This window comes from Garra rufa, chromosome 18 (genome assembly GCF_049309525.1).
Source record: "Garra rufa chromosome 18, GarRuf1.0, whole genome shotgun sequence".
Lineage (NCBI taxonomy): Eukaryota > Metazoa > Chordata > Actinopteri > Cypriniformes > Cyprinidae > Garra > Garra rufa.
Genome location: NC_133378.1, coordinates 7,364,399 through 7,378,391, shown reverse-complemented (window position 1 = coordinate 7,378,391; position 13,993 = coordinate 7,364,399). Strand labels below are relative to the sequence as shown.

At 29.8% G+C, this 13,993-nt stretch overlaps 1 protein-coding gene across 5 annotated transcripts in view; it reads right to left on the bottom strand.

Annotated features, from left to right (window-relative positions):
- LOC141291699 (uridine-cytidine kinase-like 1) overlaps positions 1 to 13,993 on the bottom strand; it is a 51,332-nt gene that overhangs the window by 16,651 nt on the left and 20,688 nt on the right. For 3 of the 5 annotated variants that reach the window (XM_073823857.1, XM_073823859.1, XM_073823861.1), the window contains exons 4-8: positions 11,872 to 12,042; positions 10,118 to 10,189; positions 9,839 to 10,028; positions 9,622 to 9,683; positions 825 to 844 (exon numbers count right to left, since the gene is read on the bottom strand). In XM_073823857.1, the coding sequence (XP_073679958.1) occupies positions 825 to 844; positions 9,622 to 9,683; positions 9,839 to 10,028; positions 10,118 to 10,189; positions 11,872 to 12,042 (515 nt within the window). Of the gene's footprint in view, positions 1 to 824; positions 845 to 7,046; positions 7,064 to 9,621; positions 9,684 to 9,838; positions 10,029 to 10,117; positions 10,190 to 11,871; positions 12,043 to 13,993 lie in introns of all 5 variants that reach the window. The other 2 variants (XM_073823858.1, XM_073823860.1) reach the window with 1 other exon arrangement.

Genomic DNA, 13,993 nt, shown 5'->3' with positions numbered 1-13,993 from the left:
TTAATTATTATTATTATTGCTGTTGTTGTAATTGTTTAGTTTTGACAAATTGTTGGGGCTTAACCATGACTTGAACAACATTTTGAACTATTTTGATTTTATTTATTTATTTATTTTTAATTTGACAAAATTAATATATATTTTTTTTAATTTTAAAACTATTATTTATTTTCATTTATTTAATTTTTAAACCAAATTTTGAACTATTGTTATTGTGTTTAATTATTTATTTTTTATTTTTGACCAATTGTGGAGCTTAACTGTGACCAGGGGCGTTGTAGTTGGATGAAAAGGGGGACTAAATTACCAGGGCCCAAGTGGGGGGAGGGCCCCTGAGGAGTGAAATTTTATTTTCCTTTAAGTATAATTTTTAGATCACAATAAATGTTGTTAACTAATGTAAATGGCTGGCGAGGACAGACCCCCTCCCTCCCCGAGCCCAAACATTCAGAGTGTTCAAATACTGTTTAAAGCCACTGTTCACTCCAGTTTACAAAAACTGTTAATCACACCTGTTAGAAAGCTTTATGAGCTCTGAGTAGGTCAGGTTTGTTTGGGAGTATCCCATGATTCAATTTCACAATCAGTCAGTTCAAGGACTGCATCCTGTCAACAAACAAAACTCTGCGTTCAATGTAATCTCATGCAGAACATTAATGTCATTGCTTTACATTTAAACTAGCCGCTTCATTAAAAGACAAATGTGACAATATGCAGTCTTTGGAAATCACACCAAGATCCCTGCTGTTCTACTTATGGCTTGTAATACAACAGCAAAAACATAAAACCAAAAAAATAAATAAATCATAAGCAAATCTCCTCACATATCCCAGCGGAGCTTTCTCTGTGGGGGAAGTGACAAACAACAGAAAAACAGACAATGACAACAGGAAGAGAAGGAAAAGAAAAGAGACGTCACACACTATCAGGTGAGGGAGGATGAGGCGGTCACATGACTCAGAGTGGAACAAGAGTGTGACAGCTGCGATCGGCACATCGGCACACTGTGTGCATGTTCTGTGGACAAATCAGCCTGCACTGATTATGCCATTCAGTCTCCTTTTAAAGGTACAGTTCACTCTGTCATTGTGGAATACAAAAGGAGTAAAATATCACATCTGCTTATAGCAAAAAACCAACATACAAAAGTTATGTGATGCAAGTCGTCTGAAGCCTTACGGTAGATTTTTGTGGGGAGCTGACGGAAATTTTTGTCTTTCATGCACATTCGAATATGCCGAGTTATGGCAGGTTTGACGTCAGTAATGGAACCAATGAAGGCTGACATCACTTACTTTGTCTTAAAGCGATAGTTCACCCAAAAATGAAATTCTGTCATCCTTTATTCACCCTCACATGTTTGTGCTTGTGTTTAACATATGTGACCCTGGCCCGCAGCACAGGTATATTAACAGCCAAAAATGTTTTTTATGTCAAAAATCATTAGGATGTTCCGTGAAGATATTTATTTATTTAGTAAATTTCCTACTGTAAATATATCAACTTATTTTTTGATTGGTAATATGCATTGCTAAGAACTTCATTTGGACAACTTTAAAGGCGATTTTCTCAATATTTAGATTGTTTGCACCCTCAGATTACAGATTTTCAAATAGTTGCATCTCGGCCAAATATTGTCCTGTCCTAACAAACCGAGAAAACAGAAAACAAAACCCAAATGTTTATTTTTGGCAACTGTTAAGACCCTTGCGCACCAAAAGTAAAATGAATAAGCCTCAGCCTCAAGAAAGTGCCTCTGGTCTGCACCTCACTCCCAAATTCTCTAAACACTACTTTACTACTTTACTAACGCCCCCTTTAAATAAATAATAAAAAAAAATATTGCGCCATTGACTTTAGACCAAGTTTCAGTTGGTCAATGGCGCAGTCTATTTCAGTTGTCTCAAAATAGCAACGAGCCAACAATTTGCCTGAACACACCTTGTTTTCAGACCAGCACGCCCATAGGTGCACAAACGGGTGCAAATGCATTTGCTATTTAAACAATGTGGCGAGGACGTGAAAATGATACTGAAACTAGCAAAACACCTTTGTGTCATGCCTGAAGCCGCATGATAGGGCCCCTTCTCTATGTGATTTAGCAGCTTCCACGTGTTTATTTCCACAATTTAAACAGCATAAATTAGCAGAACAACGTATTCAGTAGTATATTAACCGTGCAATCCATGCTGTTGTTTACATCCGTGTATCACCAATATGGCAATGCATGTAGGTAACTGATCGAATCCATGACGTAAGTGCAAAACCTCTACACCTGTATATTGCGACACCCATAATTAACATGATAATGATATTTCATTATTTAAACATCACGATTATTGTCAATTCCAGTATATGGCGACACCCCTACTGTTCATTATATAAAGCAATCTTGGATTAATCCACTTGACTCAAATAAAATACTGTTTGAAGAGTCATCACTTTGGACATAAATCTCTCAATTTTCATTAAAAAGACCAACATTTGTGTTTTGTAGATCAGCCATAGTATAGTAAAAAGCTACCTGGTCTCAAGAAAAAAAAAACAAAGTACCTGTAGGAACCTTTTTGCAAGACGTGAAATACATACCAATAAGTACATACAGTCAAGCCCGAAATTATTCATACCACTGGCAAATTCTGGCTTAAAGTTAGTTTTATTCAACCAGCAATAAAATGTTGTTGTTTTTTTGACCGGAAATGACACAGGCTTCTCCCAAAAGATAACAAGACAATGTACATTTACATTTGAACAAAAAGTGGCATGTCCAAAATTATTCATACCCTTTGCAAACTGTCACAGTCTATGGGAAAATCCAAAGTTCTATACCATTCCAAATAGTCCAAGCTGTTCTAAAGCATCCGAATTACCCTGATTCATTGGGAACAGTTGTTTTAATCAACTCAACAGGTGAAAAACAGAAGCTCTCTGCTGTTGGTTTGTGGACAGTCATGGCTAAGACAAAGGAGCTCACTGAGGACCTGCGGCTGCGCATTGTAGCTGCTCACAAGTCAGGAAAGGGCTATAAGACCATATCTAAATTCCAAGTGGCTACAGTGCAAAGTATTATTAAAAAATACAAGATGTACCGCACTGTGAAAAATCTCAGAGGATGTGGTCAGAAGCCAAAAGTGACACCTGTGCTGGACAGGAGGATAGTGAGAGAGTTAAAAAAGAATCCAAGGATCACCACCAAGGCCATCCTGATGAATCTGGGCTCTGCTGGTGGCAACATCTCAAGACAGACAGTTCATCAGACACTGCACACCGCTGGATTCCACAGACGCAGACCAAGGACACCACTTCTCCAGATAAGGCACACAAAAGCCCACTTGGCCTTTGCAAATGCATATCTGGACAAAGAAGAAGACTTCTGGTCTTCTGTTTTATGGTCAGATGAAACAAAAATGTAACTGTTTGGCCACAATGATGTAGCCTTCATTTGGTGTAAAAAAGGAGAAGCCTTCAACCCTAAGAACACCATCCCCACTGTCAAACATGGTAATGGGACCCTAATGTTTTTTTTTTTTTGGTGGACCAGGGAACCTAATCACAGTAAACGGCACCATGAAAAAGGGGCAATACATCAAAATTCTCAACTACAACATCAGGCAGTCTGCAGAGAAACTTGGCCTTGGGCACCAGTGGAGATTTCAGCACAACAACAACCCAAACACAGCAAAAATGGTGAAGAAATGGTTAGCAGATGAAAACATTAACGTTTTGCAGTGGCCCAGCCAGAGTCCTGACTTTAAAACCAATTGAGAATCTGTGGAGGGAGCTAAAGATCAGGGTGATGGCAAGGAGACCCTCCAACCTGAAAGAGTTGAAACTCATCGCTAAAGATGAATGGGCAAAAGTACCAGTGGAGACATGCGAAAAGCTGATCAGCAATCATATAAAGAATTTGTTTGCTGTAATAGCCAATTAAGGCTTTTCTATTGATTATTGAGAATAATTTTGGACATGCCACTCTTTGTTCAAATGTAAATAAAAGCTGAGAAATATTTTTTCCACAATGATGCCTCTTGTACATCGTCTTATTATCTAAAAAAAAAAAAAAAAACTTGCTGGTTGAAAAGTCAGAATTTGCCAGGGGTATGGATAATTTCTGGCTTGACTGTATATTGCAGTTTTCAACAGATTGATACGAATCTTGTGAAAAATTTACGATGAAAGAGCTGAAAGATGAGAGATTGAAAAACAAGGTAAAATGGCATGCTTGCGATTGTGTTTTTACATCACATTCACTTTTGTTCATACTATCGGATAGGTTTAGGTGTAGTGCAAATGGTACATTATTTTAAAACGTAACAGAACATTAGAGTTAAAGCGCCACTCAGTGGACATTTCAAGTCAGAACTGTGGTTCATGTACAAAACCAACGTCACATAAAACATACCATAAGTACGTTCATCTGTTCTGGGGGGAAAAATACCAACACTCTTTTAGCACCACTCAGTGGACATTTCACATCAAATATGTCACGAAATGAACATGCATACATATTTCGCATCTTGCGAAAAAGTTCCTACAGAACCGCTTTTGTCATGAAATCAGGTTGGAAAAAAAAGTGATTTTTCAATTTCAATCACAATCCATTCATATTACTGTTATGTATCACAGCGCATAGAATTGTAAGATTTGTCTCGTGTATTGTGAGGTAAAGTGAATAAATGATGAATTGATATTTTTAAGTGAACCATTTCTTTAAGCTGTGCAAGCTGTGGTACTACTATGCAATGCATCTTCTTTTTTTTTTTTGAGAAAATGTCAGTTTTGGTGTGAGTCCTGTAGTAGCTGTCATCCTCTCATTCACTCTCACTGACACAAAGGTCTGTTACATCCTGTGTCGGGGGCTGTACTTCCTCATGTTTCTCTCTCTCTCTCTCTTCCTCTCCTTTCTGTCTTTTTCTCACACACACACACACACACACACACACACACACACACACACACACACACACACACACACACACACACACACACACACACACTCATGTGCTGTCGTTTCTAGCCCAACGGAAAAATGAAAGTCTTTGTAGTAGACATAGGAAACTTCAGTGCGTGCGAGACGCCGTGTTCGACAATAGCTACAGAGACAACCATGAGAGAGAGAACGCGAGGGGAAAGAAAGAAAGAGCAAGAGAAAGTAAGAGAAAGAGAGGTCAAGGGGAGGAAGACAGCGGAGTATTTTTAGACGCAGCATGCAGGGAGGGTGTCTGCTGTTAAACACTGAAGGATGGAAAAACAGAAGGTATCTGCCTCCCTCCTGACTGCAGCGCTGAGCATCTATCCTCCTGTATTATATCATGACATGAGACATCCATCCCATCATGCTCTACTGCTGGTCAGTACTGGATTGAGCAGTGGTGGTTTATGGTTTCTCAAACATCATAGCTGTGAATATATCAGTGTGGGTCTATGTGTAGTAATAAAGCTTGGCCCTTTCAGTATTTTTTGACAATGCCAGATTTTTTTCTATGTTAATGAAAAACAAGAATAATCTTGTAAATCCAGCCAAGAACACTTCTGGGTTATATTATACCCCAAAACAGAAAAAAGAAAAAAACAACAATAAAAATTAAAAATAAAAATAAACCAACTAAAATTGTCAAAACAAAATACAAAAAAAACTAAACAAACACTAAAAAACGAAATAAAACAGAACAAAACAAAATGTAAAAAATAAAATAAAATACGAAATAAAGCAAAAAAAAAAAAAAAAAATGAAATTAAACAAAAATATCATCGCAAATAAAAAAAAATAAAATACAAAAATAAAACAACATTAAAAAAACAAAATAAAACAATACAAAATTAAAAAAACAAAAAACAAAAATAAAATATTAAAAGCAAAATAAAAAATACAAAAAACAACAAAACATAAAAAAATAAAAATCAAAACAAAAAAATAAAATAAAATACAAAAAACATTAAAAAACAAAAAAACTACATTTAAAACAAAACAAATAAAACAAAAAAACAAAGAACAAAACAAAATGTAAAAACAAAACAAAAATAAAATAAAATACAAAATAAACCAAAACAAAATTTAAAAAGCACAAAAATACAAAAATAAAATAAAACAAAACAAAAAATAAAATACAAAAAAATAAACAAAACAAAATACCCCCTCCCGCCCCAAAAAATAAAATAAAATAACAAAACATTAAAAAACAAAAAACTAAATTTAAAACAAAACAAATACAATATAAAAAAACAAAATAAAAAAATAAAACCAGAAAAAAACTAAACAAAATAAAAAACAAAAAATAAAATACCAAAAAAACAAACAAACAAAAAACCTTAGACAGAATAAAATAAAAATATATAAAAATAAATCTAACAAAATAATAAATAAATAAACCAGTGTTGTGACTGTTAACTAGCTGTAACTCATTTTCAGTAATTTAATTTAAGTTGCAATAAAATATAAATATTGCATTAGAAATGCAAAACGAATGAAATGGAAAAAAAATACAAAATTTGAATTGCTGCCTTGACAACTAACTTAAAACTATATATATAACTACATATATAAATAACTATATATATATATATATATATATATATATATATATATATATATATATATATAACTTATACATTTTTTTAACTTATAAATTTAAAAATATAATTTTTTTTTTTTTTTTTTGAGGTGAAATATGACATAAGTGTCTTTCGTGATATTCAAATTCACTTGATTCATTATTTACAAAACTGAACCACACCAATGCTCATAAATATCAATGTGACACTTAGTAGTCAACATAAAGAGACACTGCCCTCTTTTGGTCCCTACAGGAAGTGCAGCAGAGCTCAGGAGGAGGAAGATTCCATGAGAGGCTGGCGTAAGTTACCCCTACAGACTGATCCAGCCCAGTTTCCTCATACCTGCATTTGTTCCTGCTCTAAATATCATTATCAGTTCTCAATCTGATTGTCAAGACTGGGCTCAGGTCAGTGCAGAGGGGAAACTTCTGGAAGGGCGGTTGAGCAGGCAGTGACAGGAAGTGAGAAGATGACGAGCAGTGCTACTCTACCTGACGCTGAGTTCACGCTGTGCCACCGCGAGGGGAGGAAGAGGGGAGAATGGAGGAAGGAGAGAACAATCCAGTGCGGTGAGGAAGCACGGCCAAACAAAACGTGTCACACCAGTATAACAGTACACAACATGAACAGGCCCACACAGAATCTGCTTTAAAGGGGCCTTTTTAGGAGGAAATCTGAAATTGTAGGGAGCTGGCATTATTAGATTTGTACTGATAGATGAAAATATAATCAAATTTCTCAAAATGTACAACAAACACACAAAAGCCGTGGGCGAGTGTTCGAATTTTGATGACATTTTGGATGCAGATTCTCTGTGGGCCTGAAAACGAGTAACATCATTTGCCGTTCAATATTACAGTCAGTGATACAAACCACATGACAAGTCAAATATTAGTTCACTACAAAGCATTCCCAATCCAAAATGCACAAGAGTTATTAAAACTACTTCTCATGAGGTGCGCATTTACTGATTATTGCTTTAATCAATCATAGGAGAAACAATGAAGATGACTTTAATATTCATAATCAACAAAACACATTTCTACATTATAAAGGAAATATTGCTGAATATGTCCCACAAGGAAGGAGAGTCTTCTTTGTATGAGAAAATCATATAGACACTCTCATTATCTGTTAAAATAATCTAAAATATATTAAACTGTATATTTAAAAAAACAAGTAGGTAATGAATAACAATGGTAATTGGTAATAATAAATGGTAGTTTACTTTTACATGCTTTTAAATGATTTAATTAATTACTTCAAATTATTTATTTTCAGCTTCCTTTATTTTTATTATTTATTTTAATATTTTTAGAATTTATTACTTTTAACAATTATTTACTAATGCTTCATTTTTCGGCATTTATTTATATTTGACATTTTTATTTAATAATTATTTTACAATTTACATTTTTGTAATTTCTTTATTTAAAAAAATGTATTTTACATTTTTCAAATTAGGTTTAATATTTTTTTATTTTACATAATTGATTTTAGTATTTATTTTTGTTTTTAAAATTGTTTATTTTACTTGATGTATTTACATGATTTAATGATTTCAAATTATTTATTTACAGCTAAATTTACAATTATTTATTAATTTAAAATTTTTGTGGTTTATTTTTAAAATTATTATTTTTATTTTTTTATTTAATAATTAAAAAATAATTTTTACATTTGAACATTTTTTATTATTATTTATTTCTATTTTACAATTCTATAATTTAAATATTTATTTTTGTTTTTAAATAGCTTATTTTTCTTTTACATGCATTTACATGATTTAATTAATTATGTCAAATGATTTATTTTCTGCTTTTTTTAAGGATTCAGTTTTATTTATTTTTAATATTTATTTAAATGTAAAGATTTTATGATTTTAGTACTTTTAGTATTTACTTATTAACGCTACAGTTTTGTGGTTAATTTTTATTTGTCTTTTTTATTATTATTATTTTTTATATTTATGTCTATTTTACATTTTTATGATTTATGTATTTTTACATGATTTAATAAATTGTTGTTTCAAATTATTTATTTTCATCTTATTTTTTAGGATTAAATAGTTTATTTTTAATATTTATTTTAATTAAAAGATTTTCAGATTGTATTACTTTTAGCAAGTATTTATTAATGCTAAATTTTTGTGGTTTATTTTTAATAATTTTTATTTGACACGTTTTAATTATTATTTATTTTTAATATTTATTTCCATTTTCCATTTTTATGATTTAATGATTTATTTTTGTTTTTATTTTATTTTTATTTTACATGATTTAATTATTATTTTAGATTATTTATTTTCATCTTATTTTTAAGGATGACATTTATTTATTTTTAATATCTATTTTAATTTAAATATTTGATGATTGTACTACTTTTAGCAATTTTTTTTATTAAAGCTACATTTTTTAATTATTTTTTACAATTATTTAACTTTTTGCAATTATTTATTCATTTTACATTTAAACATGTTAATATTTTATTTTACATTTTTGATTTAATTATGTTTAAATTATTTTAATTTTTATATTTTTACAAATTAATTATCACTAATATTTATCCTATTTTTATATTTTAATTATTTTAAAGAATATTTATTTGAATTGTTATATTTGTATGATTTAAATAATTGTTTTTTATTGGATTCAACTATTATAATTTCAGTTATTTTAATTTTAATATTTGCACAATTTGTACAATTAATTGCATTATTTTTTACATTTATTGTCCTTTTAAATTTTCATGATTTCATTATTTTTTTAAATGGTAGTTTTAAATATTATTAGTTCTATAAATTCATTTTACAATTAAATATTACAGTTAATGTAACTATAGTTATATATTATATTTCTGCTAAAAATGTTAAAATAGGTGATCTACATTCAGTTTACAAGTAAAAAATATTTCATCCAGAAGGGGGCGATATTAGACATCTGACATTTTGTTCATAACCAGAAACACCATGATGAAATGATTGTTATTGTATCTTTGATCGCTAATACGGTGCTGTCTACGGCTAGATATTACAATAAATCTTCTGAACATTTCTGTTGATCTTACCTCCTCCAGCTGACTGTGGACGTGCTGCACTATAAGATCAATGGCCACCATGTTGCCGCCACCTACAGGAAATAAAGAGCAGGAACTCAAACTAAGCATTACTAAGTCATACTAGCACTATTGCTGCAGTATGCAATATGTGAACTGTGAAAGCTTTGTTCAACTTTAGTACAACTTTACAAAACAGAGCATGCTGTCTTTCATAATGCAAACTCACCGCGTGGCACCACGATATCTGCCAGTCTCATGGTGGGCTCGATGTACTGCTCAAAGGCTGGTTTCACAAACTTGTTGTACTGTTTGATCACACCCTCGATGTCCCGGCCTCGCTCTGTGATGTCCCTCCTGAGCCTCCGTACCAGCCGGATGTCAGAATCTGTGTCCACAAAGATCTTCATGTCTAGCAGCTAAAACACAGACAGATGATGCTCCAGATCAGATCATGGTGGAGAAAAACAAGACATTACCACAATATGACAGATTTGATGATGTTTACCTTCAGCAGCTCTTTATCTGCAAATGACATGATCCCTTCGAATATAATGACGCTGGCCCCATACACCGTTTTCTGCAGGCAGATCAACAATTAAAATTGTTACTTTAATTATTTTTTGTTGCACTTTGAAAAAAGAAGTTATATTTGATTCTAACAGAGAACGTTTGCTTTATTCTAAACATGTTTCAGCAAACAATCTTTTTTTTTTAAATAAATCTTGAGTGCTGAAATGCTCAGACTTGAATGATGTAATATTATAGTTCATTAAAAAGCTGTTGCAGTGTTTATTAGCTTCTGTTAGTTGAAAACCAGAGGTTAGCTACTTTTTGTTTGTATCTAACAGGGCTTACCAAAGTTTTTAACCTTTGACCTAAAATATTTACTTCAGGATTTTAAGTTAATATTTTAAAAATGTAACAATATTTGCATGTTCATGTCTCTCTGTTGGTTAATGGTCACATGACATGCAGGTAAACCTTTTTTTTTTTAAATAAGCATTTTATTTAGATTTGTTTTGTATTTAAAATGGTTTATTTTACTTTGACATGTTTTTAAGTATTATTTAAAATAATTGGTATTCAGTTGACATTTTTACGATTTAATTGATTTATTTGTAATTATTATTTTAATTTATGCTTTTATTACAAATGATTTAATTTTAATTTGACCTTTTTGTCATTTATATATTTTTATGTAATTATTTTTTAAATTTATTTTTTTTTACATTTATTTTCATTTTACGTTTTTACAATTAAATTATTTATTTCTAAAATTATTTATTTTAATTTTTTCATTTCTAAGAATTAATAGATTTTTTAGCTTTTCATCAACTCACAAACCAGTTTGGAAATATAACAAAAGTGTATTTTAAAACGTACATATTTATGATTAAATTATTTATTTTGTCACATTTTTCATTTCAAGTGTTTATGATTTCATTATTTATTTTTCAAAATTATATATTTTATTTTTATTTTTTGATTTAATTCATTATTAGCTTGCAACCCAGTTTTGGAAATATAACAAAATGTTTATTTTAAATTTTTGATTTAATTATTTATTTTTTACATTTTTAGTTTTTATGATTTCGTTATTTTTTTAATTATTTATTTTAAATGTTTACGTTTTTTTCGATTTCATTTGTTATTAGCAGTACATCAACTTACAACCCAGTTTGGGAATATAACAAAAAGTTAATTTTAAATTTACATATTTATCATTGGATTTTTCATTTTAAGTTTTTACGATTTCATTATTTATTTTTCAAAAATAATATATTTTACTTTTATATCTTTTCAATTGAATTAATTATTAGCTTACAACCCAGTTTTGGGAATATAACAAAACATTTTTTTTTTTTATATATATTTTATATTATTATATTATTATTACTATTTAACATTTTTCATTTTAAGTTTGTATGATTTCATTATTTTTTAATTGTATTATTTATTGTAATTTTTACACTTTAACAATTTCCATAATTCTTAGCTTTTCAACACAAGCTAGTTTGGGAATACAAAAAGTCGACTTATAAATATAGCTAGCCACTTGTTCAAAAGGTATCTTGACTGTAGTTGAGCCATTTTAAAATAATGCAGCTGCTTTCAAAGCAGCTTTCCCAACACTGATCATTTACATAAACATGACACTTTAAGCAAATCAGAGTAGAAAAATGAGGCACATCAAACCCACATATTTTGTTCATCTGATCTAAATGATTTTACACACCCTCTGTGTGTGTTTCCACTCACCCATTCTTTCTGGCGTCCGTGTGTGGTGAAGTCATAGACTGGGATCTTGACGCTCTTGCCCTGCTTGAGCTTGCGGAGAGTGTGAACCAGCAAGATGAAATCAAAGGCGTCTGGATGGTCGAAGTTGTAGTCATTATTAGCAGCCAGCAGCTGCTGTTCGGCCGTCAGAACCTGCAGGAAAGACGTCACAAGGTTACAACTCTGACTTCAGCTCAAATATCTGCCAGCGGTGTGGCCTGGTGGTGACTAGAGATCAAGGCTGCTCACTGAAAGGTTGTAGGTTCATGGACAAGGGTTTATCTATGAACTCAATGTCCTTCAGCAAGACATTTAACACCAGGTGTCTACAGATAGTCGCATGATGCAAAGGGGTAAATTATGGTAAAAAGCACTGTAACACACAGCCATGAGTGGCTTACTACTTCAATATAAACAACAGCAAAAGCAATCTGATAATACATAGGAAAATAAAAAGTTTATTATTATTATTATTATTGCAGATACACCATTATCTACTATGCAAATGTTTGGTGTCAGTAGGATTTATCTATTTATTTTTATTTTATTTAGCAAGTATGCATTAAATTGATCAAAAGTGATAGAAAAATACATTTATAATGCTAAAGGTTTGCAATTTCAAATAAATGCTGATCTTTTGAACTTTCAATTAATTATTAAGCAGTAAATCAGCATATTAGAATGATTTCTGAAGACTTTTAAATTCTTAACTTATTCTTAAATTATATTTTAAAATCTATCTAAAAATAAAGCAGTCATTTTTTATTTTAATAACATTTGACAATATTGCTGTTTTTACTGTATTTTTATCAGATAAATACAGCCTTGGTGAACAAAACATTTACAAAATTCAAAATTGTACAACCCCAAACATTTGAACAGTAGTGCAGTATATTAGTGATAATGCAGATGTGCACAACTGGTGAAAAATAGACATACTGACTGACTGACTGACTGACTCTCACACCTTTTGATTAATACATTTCCATGGTTTTTAAAAATTGAGGGAAATTTAAAAATATATATATTACTGTAGAGATTGGAGGCTAGATATTCTTTGTGAAGGCAAAATTAACAAACTATAGTTTAGAATTAATAAAAAAAAAGTGCAATTTTCAATTACCTTTTAGAATTATTAAGGGCTTTTTGTAGCTTTTTGAGAATTTAATTTAGTATTGCAATTTTCATAACTTTTACATTTTTTATTATTTTGCACATTTTTTTAAATTACCTTGATTAGATTTTGGACAATTTTTTGAGAATTTAATTTAATTATAAATAAATAAATAATTTTTTAGAATTATATTATTTTCCATATTTTTAATTTTTTAAAAATTTTTTAAATTTACTTATGAATAGATAAATGAATAATAAAGTTTACAATTCGTAAAAAATTTGTCTTTTTTATGATTTTTTTGTAGATTTTGGAGAATTTTTGGAGAATTTAACTTAATTATAAATAAATAAAGTTTAGAACCAGTTAAAAAATAATTGAAATATGGCAATTTCCATGAATTTTTAGAATTATATTATTTTCTATAGTTATAATTTTTTTATTTAATTTAATTTAATTATGAATAGATAAATAAATAATAAAGTTTACAATTGTAAAATAAATAAATAAATAAAATATTTGGCTTTTTTATGATTTTTTGTAGATTTTGGAGAATTTTTGGAGAATTTAACTTAATTATAAATAAATAAAGTTTAGAACCAGTTAAAAAATAATTTAAATATTGCAATTTCCATGAATTTTTAGAATTATATTATTTTCTATAGTTATAATTTTTTTATTTAATTTAATTTAATTTAATTATGAATACATAAATAAATAATAAAGTTTACAATTGTAAAAAATAAATAAATAAAATATTTGGCTTTTTTATGATTTTTTTGTAGATTTTGGAGAATTTTTGGAGAATTTAATTTAATTATAAATAAATAAAGTTTAGAACGAGTTAAAAAAGTTTTTAAATATTGTAATTTCCATTACTTTTTGGAATTATATTATTTTCCACATTTTAAAAATTGCCTTCTGTATTTTTGTAGTTTGTGGAGAATTTAATTTAATTATGAATAGATAAAAAAAAAAATAAAGTTTACA